At 39.1% G+C, this 12,154-nt stretch overlaps 1 protein-coding gene across 3 annotated transcripts in view; it reads right to left on the bottom strand.

Moving 5' to 3' along the window:
• Window positions 1-12,154, bottom strand: part of Cep83 (centrosomal protein 83) — a 102,318-nt gene that overhangs the window by 43,772 nt on the left and 46,392 nt on the right. For all 3 annotated transcript variants that reach the window (XM_057757805.1, XM_057757803.1, XM_057757804.1), the window contains one exon: window positions 1,765-2,016. In XM_057757805.1, the coding sequence (XP_057613788.1) occupies window positions 1,765-2,016 (252 nt within the window). The remainder of the gene's footprint in view (window positions 1-1,764; window positions 2,017-12,154) is intronic.

Here is a 12,154-nt window from a genome sequence, read left to right as displayed (position 1 = left end):
GAGAGGAAAACCTAAAAGCTTTTATAAACATTTCTACTCAAGATAAATAAAATGACAGTGTTTTTGTACCAACAGGCTAAACCTCAGTTTCTTATTTTCTATGCATGTTTACTGTATTAAATAAGAACTATATTCAGCCAATAACTCAGGGAACAATTATCTTCTTCAAATATAAAATTATTTTCTTTGGACACAACAACAGCCAAGAAATGCTGAAGAAACAGTATTTGCTGTCATGTAGTTATCTTTCATTGTATCTGACAATGATAACCAAACACAGGCTCCTCTGAAAACGCCACATTTGTCACCGCTCGCCTCATCCTGAACTCATCACTCCAGAGGACCTTGGTCAAAGTTCACACTATATTCAACTGCAAACTCCACTTCCTCTGTCACTTAGTAAATATATTAAAGACTGTGAAGTGGCAACCTAAACATCTTACTGTATTAGCTTACGTCTAAGGGTCAGTGATCCTGACAAGTTTAATCCTGATAAATACCAACAGAGACTTCATTCTCCCCTCCTTAAAAAACAAAACAAAACAAAAAACAAAAAAACACAACCAAAAATAAACAAAAAATTCAATCTTCAAAACTCAAAGCATTCCATGTCCCAGATGAGCTATCCCCCCCATCATTTTGTATTTTGAAATTGGCTATACCACAAACCATGTGCCTTTATCTTCCAGCTCAACCATTACATAACTATCCCAAAGGAAAAAAAAAACAACTCTGACCAACAGAAATGTAAGTGGAGGACTGTTCTTTCGTTCCTGGCTGCCCAGACCTGAATAATCACACAGAAACTAAACTAAACACTGTTTGGCCAATGGCTTAGGTATATTCCTTGCAAACTCTTACATCTTAAATTAACCCATTTCTATTAATCTGTGTATCGTCATGAGGCTGTGGCCTACCGGTAAGGTTCTGATGTTATGGCGTCTTTCTCTTTTGGCAGCTACATGGCATTTCTCTGGCTCTGCCTATTCCTTCCCATAGATAGATTAGACAGACAGATAGACAGACAAACAGATAGATAGATAGCCTGGCTATATTCTGTCCCACCACAGGCAAAAGCAGCTTTATTAATTAGTCAAAAAAGCAACACATATACAGAAGGACATTCCACATCACAGAAACGTAAAACGTAAAGTCTCTATTCTACCTTGGGCCCAGGCACTAAGAGGCATAAGCATGTCTGAATAACATGGAAACCAAGAGTTTTCTAATGTGATACCTCCCAGAGGTCCTGGTATGGCTCTGCCAACATTTTTCTTTCTCTAGCGAACTCAGGAAAATAATTCAGATCTGTATGCATTAGTAGTCAGCTAACTTTTATCACTTTGACTAGAAGCTGTATGTGTAGTATGTTATGTCTCCTCGAACAGAATTATGATTTTAAGATTTTTAATTCTAGTATTAGGAATTTATAATTTCAAAAGTAATTATTTTTTCTGTTTTCAGATGACTTTAGTCTTGAAAAATTTGGAGAATATTTGCATCTTTTATTCTGTGACATTTTAAGAGTAAAGTCATTTCACTTAGATGATGGTTCCCAAGGAATGAATATCCATCCCTTCCTAAATGCAGTAGCACAGCTACTGCTGACCAATCACCTTTCTTCTTTACGTGCCCACTGGGGACTCCACAAATGCGTCAGCATCAGATCGGCGAGCAAGTGTTTATACTCTAAAAACCAAAGGCTTGTCAAGTGCACTTTTAAAACTTAGGCCGTACTCTACTGGGAAGCAATTAAAGCCTTACCTCCAAGGATCTGAGCGCAGCCTGCATCTCAGCCAGCTGCCTCACCTGTATTCTTTGGACATTTTCTACATGAGCACCAGAATTCTCCTTCTCAGCCCTTAATTCTGCTACTTCAGTCTCTAACCCTTTCAATTTCTGAAGCAAATGGGTTTTTTCTCGCACAAGCTGCTCCACTCGCTTGCTGTCTCTGGTGGGACCGACACTAAGCAGCTGGTTGTGGAGTTCCTCTTTATCCTTCTCCAGCCGTGCAACCTAATAATTTGGAAGGAAGCATACGAGCTCTAAATTACTGAATTTTCAGTCATGAACATGCTTTACAAGTCAGTAAATTAAAATTAAAAATTGCACAACATGAAAACTCAGGTTCGAAAATGAAGGAAACAGAAAAAAATCTAAAAATGTCACGTTCCTCACTTTGTACTCAGCATGACTCAGTTTTAAGGGCAAGGACTTTCTCTGATTTTCCCCTCTCCTCCCACAGTGTCTGACACAGGACTTAATCAGCTGCTGACTAAAATTCAAAATTGTAAATACTACCATAAAGTAATTAGTTAAAAACACAAGCCCATAATGGAAATTCATGCAAGACCAAGTCAGTGACCACTCCCAAATTTGTCCTTTCGTGACAGCTAATTCTTTGGCTATATTAATAAATCATCTGTTTGAGAGCAACTAATTCACACAAATATGTGTAAATACAAATACAACAGATGAACTTGAAAAGTGACAACCTAACTCTGTAATGACAACCTAGGTCTTCATTCTCGACTATTCCAGGGTATACCACAGTCACCGAGGAACAAGAAGATACTCATACTGGTAGTCTTCTCCTTCACAGCAGCTCCCACAGCCAGATGCCACACACTCCTAATAAGTTGGCTCCAAATGGTTTCCTAGCACCTGGGGCATTTCAGAGGCCCACTGGGGCTCAGGATTAAATGAAAGAGCACAGACTAGACCCCACCCAATCCCTGTGGAGATCCTCCTGGTTTTCTATAACTTGTCACTACATCTACTTGGAGCTCTTAGTTCCTTTTTCATGTTAATTTCCCTCTTCTTCTTTGAGGTGCCAGGGATCGAACCGAGGGCCTTGAACAAGATACATCAGTGTTCTACACTGAGGTACAAACCCAGTCTCATTAGCAATTCTCTTTTATTCTTTCTCTATATTAGGGTTACTCCTTATTATTCAATTGAAGCATGCAAAAAAGCAAAATCTGTGGCTATTAATAGTCAAAATGAACACTCAAGGCTCAATCTAACTCAAATGGATACGAAAGAAAGGCTCTGGGACATAGAAAAGGCTGGCAGAGCTCTCAAAGTGTGAGGCTTCTACAGGTGAGACTAGCTCTTATCTTTTTTCAGCCCTACAATTTAGGGATTCCAAGTCTGATTTAGTACACGGTAGATTAAAGATATTAACAGGGTATAAAGATGGAAACAACCAGTATGTGAACATATATTTTCTAGAAAACTCATCCATGAAGGTAAATGTCAAAAACCCAACCAAGGGCTTAGTGATAGACTCAGTATGCACAGGACTCCAGGTTTAATTCATATCACTGTGTTCCTCCCCCCCCCCCCAAAACCACCAAATAAACAGGAAAGAACATAGTTAAGTAGCATCTCTGTCCTATACTCCACCCCATGTTTTATGCAGAACAATTCTCCCTTGTGTTTGCTCTTGGACTACACTTTACTCTTTTTTTTCCTTCAACTCACTATGACTTTGTGTGAAATCACATTATTTTTAACGTTTTAAGAATTTCATATATAAAGATATCATTTTCATCCTATCTCCTCTTCCACTCCTGTTTCCCCACCCTCTCTCAAATTCATGACCTTCTTTTCTAAATATTGTTTCTATAAATATTGTAGGTGTACAGACACATACACACACACACACACAAAATCTACTGAGTGCAGGTACTATTATTCATATGTACATGTATTTAGGGCTGACCACTTAGCAGGGTCTCTCATCGCTGGATAAACCAGATTCTCCCTCCCTCAGCAGCCAATGACTGCCTGTCTCTCTTTTTGGAGGTGGAGCCTTGTGAAAATTTTCCCCATCTACTGGAGTGTTGAGGGGTATAGTCTTGTGCTGCAGGCAACCATCCTGTTGAGAGTTCATAGCAATTGCCCTGGTTCTCTGACTCTAAGAGTCTTTCACCACCTCTCCCATGATGCTCTGAGCCTTAGGTATAGAGGTTGTGCTGTAGATGTCCCAACAAGGGCTGTCCCCACCACAGTCACAAGCCCTTTACATTCTGACCAGTCACAGATCTGTACAGCATCCTCCAACTGCTCCAAAAATAGCTTTTTGATTAAGAATGAGAGGTGTACTTCTCTGTGGGGCTAAGGGTAATTAGAATAGTTGAAATCTACATTAATTTAGAAAAATTATCAGTAGTAGGTTCCCCTCTAGGGTCACTCCATGGGTCCCTGGCTGAGCTTACAGTATAAAGCATGAGTTCACTCCTACTGGATGGGTCTTAGGTTCAATTAGACGACTGATGGTTTACCCCTATGAGAGATAAGCGCCACTACTGCACAGTTGTAGTATCCTGCCAGGCCAGTGGCTATTGTGGTTCACAGGCTTACCGCTGGGTGGAACTGTGGGTAACTTTTCCCTGTGGCAGTTTGCATAGCACCTTCCAGTACTGTTGGAGCCAGACTTTAGGGAGGAAGGAGCCTTCCAGCTCCTATCAGTACCAGCTTGATTCCTCAAGTCCTACGACAAAATATGAGGCGCCTTCAGCAATGGTCCTTACCTTCAAGTTGTAGAAGGTAATCAAGGGCAATGGCTCTAGCCTATATTGTTTTAGGGTTTCTTGGACAGTACTGGTACCCAGCTTCAGTTTAAATGATGGACTTGGGATGGATGGGTGATTTTTAAGATACTGTTTAGCTTTGGCATAAGGTAACTCAGACAAACGTTTTATTTTGGGCAGTGGTTCAGACCTAGGGCAGGGTGATACATGTGGTTAAGGAGCCCTTGACCACTAAGCTACACGCTGAGCTGCAAACAGTTTTAATATGCGATTGTTAGTGGCTCATTTTGGTCAGGAGTCGAAATATAACACAGGTATAGACAACTGTGCCCTCACGTAAAATAAAGTCAGTAGTAACACTATTCTCTGGCAGTACCCATTTTAAATATAAGGTCATATGGCTAATACTTGAGAGGAACCTGTATGATACCTATAATGGTAGCTGAAGCAATGACAACTACCAAATGGCAGTCAAGATTAAATTTTATATTTATAATTCCTCAACCAGAATTCACTATCAAAAAATCCTTCCTACCCAAACTTGTGACCACTGTTTTCCAGTTACTAAACTCATTTATTCATTTGCATAATAAATACTAAGTGCTTTGTCTCCAGCACGAGTTTAGGAGTAAAGATATGTCCAGTCAGCGGAAAACCTCTGCAGTTGAGGAGCCTGTAATACTCAATCACTGCCGAAACAACACTCCTGGCTCATTCATCTGGGCACAGACTTTGGACACATCCTCAGCTCTTTCTTTTTCTTCCACTTTTAATCAGATTCACATGTCATTTTCCTTGATGTCCTTCATTTGTTTTGATCTCAACTCTTCCTTTCAATTTCCAGAGGTCTTTCTCTAATTTCTCTTCTTTGACATCTATCCAAATCTGCCTGTACTGCAGTTACATTCACATTTACTTTATTCTCTTCTAGAATAAAGACCTGCTCGACAGGTAAGACAGCACCTGGTATTAACCAATTTCACTTTTCCAAAAGTCGAAGTAGAAGAAATGGACAGAGACAGATCAGGGATCACAAAGAGTAGTTGGCTTCCTTTTAAAAAGGACAATAGTATTAATTCAATTCCCTGAAACACATAGGAAAAGGGAGTATACCTAATTGCTCTATCCATCTTTGTTTTTATTGTATTTATGGTGTAGCATACAGAAACAGGCAAGCAGACACTAGGATCAAGTACCTCGGCTGTTGTTCAGTATTTACAGCTGCTCCTATACTCCCTTCTGGCTTTTAAGCATGCTGTCACTCTTACCTTTCTTCTGTAAACAAGGTCCTTCCAACTCTTGTTTAGCTTGAGAAAAGATCATACCACATAGCTGGGAACAGCTTTGAACTATGCAGATAAGGATCACCTTCAACTCTTTTTAAAAATATTGTTATTACTTAATTATGTGTGTACTTGTATGTCTGTGTGGATATGTGCACTTGAGTACAGGTGCCTGTCCACAGAAGCCAAAAGGTGTCAGATCCCCTGGAGCTGGAGTCACAGGCAGTGGTGATCCAACCAACAGGGTTGCTGTGTACCAAACTCAGGTTTTTTCTAAAGAGCATTTAACCACTGAACACTCCTAACCACTGAATTCTTAATCCTCCTGACTCAGTCTCCTGAGTAATAGGAATATAAGCATGTATCACCATGCCCTGCTTGGTTATTTTCTAAGTTCTTTATTATCAGATAATGAGAGTATAATATCTGTCAACACAGTATTTGCATCTGTTGCTATCTTATATTTAGTTTTGGAACTTTCTAGGTTTTAATATGAGACTAATGATTTTCTTGAAATAAATCTAGACAAGAATTTTGTGACTCTGAATCAAAACTAAAATTTATTTTAATTTGCTTCTTATAAAAATCACTGCTGCAAGGAAAGGATAGTGTGGTGGTTTAAAAGCTCAGTTTTAGGACAATAAAGTAAAACAAATTATTCCAATAAAGTGTGTCTCACAATTACTTTTAGTTTCTCATTACACAGAAAAAAATTTCAACCAGGCAGTGGTGGCACCTGCCTTTAATCCCAGTAGGCAAATCTTTGAGTTCAAGGCCAATAGGGTGGATCTACAAAGTGAGTTCCAGGACAGCCAAAGCTACAAAGAGAAACCCTTTCTAAAAAACAAATAAAACAAAAATCTATTATACTTTAGTCTATTCACGGTATAAAAGTACTATATCTTTTTTTAAAAAAACTAATGTGTTACTGAAAACATACAACATTGCTAAAAACTGCCAATGATCACCATTAAGTGAACCCTAATTTTCCAGAAGGCATTGCATGTTAATGCTGCTGCCTGATTAGGATGCTGACTGCTAATGGCTGGGAGCTGTGGTAATCTTATACCAAGACAATAATGATGTTAGCCACATCACCTGACTCCTTTCATCAAAGACATCTCTATGACATGTTATGCTATGTGATTGTCTCTTACCTACAGCAGAACTTTCAAAGCTGGAGTCAATTTCTCATATCCTGCCACTGCTTTACCAACTAAGTTGATACAATACTGTAGACCCTTTATTGCCATGAGACCCATTCCACTTTAAGAGCCACTTTCTTGGGCTAAGCTGACTCAGTAGCAGTGTTTATCTCTCTTGCAAGAGGCTCAATCCCTGCCATAAAGGGGCAGTAACCTTCTTTACTTGTCCATAAGAAGCAATTCTTCAGCTACTCAAACTTTAGTGTAAAACTGAAAAACTTAAGCCATACCTTAATGTTCTACGTTTAGAACTCTTACTAATTATGTCATCTCTGCAGTTACTATGTCACTGAAGTCTTGAAACAACACTCAGTCATCCACGAGGACTGCAATCAACTTCTCTCAAACTCTTGTTTAATGTTACTATTTTAATCTCCTCCTATGAACCACAAATGTTCGTAATGGAACTCAAATGGAGAATTATTTCCGTAAGGTTTCTGATTTATTCTGCCCAAATTCAATGGACGAATTACCTATGAGAAGACTAGCTTTGTGGTGTATGTGTAAATAATACAGCGTGGAAACCAAAAACCATTCCTTGTTCCATAGGCTTCTAAACGGCTAGGTGATTAATAAGGATGTCTGTAAGATATAGAAGGGAATCCTTTTATCTGAGAAGTACATCTCAATGACAAGCTTAAAACAATCAGTCAAACATGTCATAAACTAGTAATAATATTGCCATCTAGGTCTCACTGTGCCTCTTACAGGGCACAGACAGAACAGATTTTAGCCCGATCCTGAAGACTTTAGGATTTTCAGAATGGCAAATGAATATTGGCTTCCACTTCCAGTTAACTTCATCAACTTCATCTGCCTCACACTAAAAGGAGGGTTTGCTCTTTGATGCCAGGCACTGGTTTCTCTTTAAGGTGCTAAGTAACATCTTCACCCAACAAAAACTTCACGGATGTAAGACTGTTGTTTGATGTAGCTAGGCTGCAGCTTACGCACCAGCACTTGCAGCTTGACCTCAAACTTTTATGCTATGCAGACAGCCTCTTTCCTCAAATCTATTTTTTGAGACAAAGTCTCACTTTGTAGACCAGCAGGCTGCAGGTTGACCTTGAATTCAGAGAACTGCCCCTCCCTCCTGAGATTTTCCTTACCTTAAATCTTATAAACAAGTTCTGCTAGCTTCAAACTTCTTCTGTAGCTTACCAACAGCTAAAGTTTAGATCTGCAATGTTTTCCTCATGACAAATATGTGAAAGGCTTATCACCCACTTTGGAGCTATTGGGAGTTAGTAAAAACTTTTTCGGGGGCGGGGGAGGCAAGACAAGGTTTCTCTGTGTAACCCTGGCTGTACCCAGCCTCACTCTGTAGACCAGGCTGGTTTTGAACTCAAGAGATCCACCTGCCTCTGCCTCCCAACTACAGGAATTAAAGGCCTATACTGCCACCACCTGGCCAATGAAACCTTTTAAGAGAGGAGAACTAGGTGGTCTTCCTATCATGGAAATGTACCCTCAAAGGATGTCCCACATAGAAGTTCTGTAGAATATTAAGTGGCCTGATTTTATTATCATTGTGGTTCAGGGTACAGGGAGACCAGGCGAGAAGAATAGTGGTATGTTTAGACTCCACAACATTTCCTGGTTAAGTTCAACCCCTTACATCAGCAGATCATGGCAACCAAAAACAATCAGCATAGTACAGATCTAAATAGCAGATACACTAATGCAAAGGTCTGAAACAGTATGACGCTTGCCACAATATTACCTGTATTCTGAACGACTGAAACAAGGAAGAAAACAAGCTGTTTGAAAACTATCACCAATAAATTTGCTCAACTCAGGGATGCCATAGAATGGCAATTTGTGTTATGAAAAGATAATAACAGCAAAGTACAACAAGTACAATAAAACAGCATTTGCCTGCATTTTAGTATTCGAATTTATATATTTACAGAAGTCTAAATTGTAAAAATGAAAGTGGTATAGGCAGACTCCACTTTGAAATTCTAAAATTACATTTTCTGTTCCTATAAACCCTAATTGAAATTATATCTGCTATTTCATAACCCACAATTGCCTTACCAAGTTTTACTGTATAAAGCACTATGTGTGTACTGAACTATTACAATAAGTGATGAGTTGAGGGAAAGAAAAAGCAGAAAGTTTCCTCTAGGCTCTTAACAATCCCTTAAAATATCTGCATTTTAAATATTATTTCGTCTTTTTGAGAGAAAAATATATTAGTAATAACATTTTTAGACCAACATTTCTGGCATCAACATGGACAGCTAAATCCTTAAAACCTGAGAGAGTTTGGGAAGTAATTCTAGACACAAAAGAACAGAATTAAGCATGGCTTCATGGTAGCAGCATTTTCTTGGGTGGGCTCTGCTTGCTAGAGGCAAGCGCGTCTCACTTAAGAGAGGCTTCCTGATTGCTTTAGCTTGAAAAACCTTGCAGCTGTTTTAAAAGGACCCATCAGCAAACACTTAAATGGTATTTGTGAATAGCCGACAGCATGCTTCTTGGTAGTGGCACGGACCTTGAAACACCATCAAGTTGCGGCAATAAACATGGCCCGGCCAGTACCTCGGCCATGAGGCTAGACTCTCAGAAAGCTAAGGAATAGAGTGGATCAAGCTGTCAAAGCCAGGACTATAATCCTGGCCATATCGCTTAGCAAACTAAAGACTCATGTGCTCAGAAAAAGAGTTACACAATAAAGATATATTCAGATGAAGAAAACCTCTAAATGGTTTACAGTGTGTTTAGAAATATATATAGGCTTGGGAGAGAAAAGAAAAAGGTTAACTGAGAGAGAGAGAGAGAGAGAGAGAGAGAGAGAGAGAGAGAGAGAGAGAGAGAGAGAGAGAAGGGTTGGGTATGGTGGCACACAGCTTTAATCCCAGCACTTGGGAGGGAGAGGTTGGCGGCTCTCCGAGTTGAAGGACAGCCTGGTCTACAGAGTGAGTTCTGGGACAGTCAAAGATACACAGAGAAACTCTGTCTTTATAAAAAAAGAAAGATAAAAAAATAAAAGTAAAAATAAAATAGAGTTTTAAAAAAAGCCACGTAAGATGGAAAATACAGAGAATCTGCATACTGTATGTGCTTGTGTTTGAATTGTTTGACAGCTGAGGAAGGAGCAACAGCTGCTAAAAGACATTTGATTATAAATGTTGCTGGATTAATCAAACATATACATTTTGAAAATGCCTTGATTTCAAAATTTAAGTCAAAAGATATGTTACTTTGGAAAAGAGGTTTTGCTTTTGTTTCCACAGGAAATGAGAGGCTGTGGATTCATTCTGGGTTAAGAAAACTCAGGTTTGATCAAGAAAGACCCCCTGAGAAATCTCTGATAGGAGCGCATGACCCAGATGTCTGAGTTCTACATCTAGAACAGCCTCAAGACTGCTGGTTGAGATGATCAACTCTCATAGAATATTCCAGTCAGGACTTGACCATAATTTTCAATTCTCATTAGGTCCCCATAAGATGATCAGCACCTCCAACAAGCAGTAAGTATCCCAGAAAACTATGCCCACATTCCCAAATGTGGATTATGAATGTTTGCCTTTGTTTAGAATGTTGTTATGGATAATGGTGAGGAAGAAAGCTAAATAAAGGAGATTAGACTCAGAGTTTTTGTTTTGAAAAAATCAGGGAGGGGGGGAGCTGTGGGACAATGGTCTTGTACCCTGTAAAGATTTGTCTCCTGTACTTGTTTAATAAAAAGCTGATTGGCCAGCAGCCAGGCAGGAAGTATAGGTGGGGCAACCAGAACAGAATTCTGGGAAGAGGAAAGGCAGATTCTGCAGGTGTCAGCCAGACATGGAGGAAGCAAAATGAGAATACGTCACTGATAAAGGTACCAAGTCATGTGGCTAACAGACAAGAATAACGGGTTAATGTATAATGTAAGAGTTAGTTAATAAAGTCTGAGTTAATAGGCCCATCAGTTTATAATTAATTTGGCCTCTGTGTTTATTTGGGACTAAATGGCTACGGAACCTGGTGGGACAGAAACCTCTGTCAACATATTTCTTTTCATCAATTTTTTTTTGAAAAGCCAACAAAATCAAGAGTCTGAAGAATACATACAATCACCACCAAGTAAACACATCAACTGATTTCAAAAGCAAATCTAAATTAAAGCACCACAATAAAGAACCCCAGAAGTTGTCAACATACTGACTCTTCATTTCACATCAAATTTGAAAATCTTTATCATTTCTATTTTCCACAACAGAATCCTTACAGGTCATAGTCTGTTATACTTACAGATTTGAACGAAGCCTTTTCCAATCACAGATAGGTATCCATGAGCTGAACAATTAACAAAACTGAAGCTGTTGGGTGGTGTGGTAGTTTGAATGTAACTGGCCCCCAAAAGCTCATAGGGAATGGCACTACTAGGAGGTGTGGCTTTGTTGAAGTGGTATGGCCTTGTTGGAGGAAGCTGTGTCACTGTGGGGCAGGCTTCAGGATACTGCCCAATGTCTCAGCTAACTTCCTGTTGCCTGTAAGATGTAAGACCTAAGCTTCTCCTCCAACACCTCTGCCTGCATGCTGCCATGCTCCCTGTCATAGTAATGGACTGAACCTCTAACACTGCAAGCAAGCCACCCCAATAACTGTTCCTCTTACAAGAGTTGTCATGGTCATGGTGTCTCTTCACAACAATCAAAACCCTAAAACAGGTGACCACTAATCAGTGTGATAACCTCAAATCATTAATAATTTCTAACTTAAGACTCTAACATGTGAGCTGAGATAGGAATGTTAGGATTATCTACCTCTACTGTTGAGCTGGCTGAGGACTTTGTAAAATTTCTGACAATTTGTTATCTTATGCTTCAGCATTTTAATTTCAAATGAATAAGTTTTTCCTCATCTTACTATTAAATTAAAATGAAATTATACCGAAATAAAGCATTTTAAACTGTGAGAAGAAACAGAGTTAAATGAGAAAACTCATTTTAAGTATCCATAGTATTCAAGGACTGTTATGCTGAAGAACTTGACTGATCAAGAGTTTAGTTTCTTACTGACAATCAAGAAACTGTTCACTGATAATAAATCAGTCTAAGCCAAGTACTGCGCTCTTGGCTTTTTTAGATGGCTAAAACACTAAGAATATTTTTAACTGGTAAAGGAAGGTAAGAAT

The sequence above is a fragment of the Chionomys nivalis genome, chromosome 25, assembly GCF_950005125.1.
Source record: "Chionomys nivalis chromosome 25, mChiNiv1.1, whole genome shotgun sequence".
NCBI classification, from domain to species: domain Eukaryota; kingdom Metazoa; phylum Chordata; class Mammalia; order Rodentia; family Cricetidae; genus Chionomys; species Chionomys nivalis.
The sequence above is the reverse complement of the archived record's forward strand: the minus strand, read 5'-3'. Positions and strand labels throughout refer to the sequence as shown.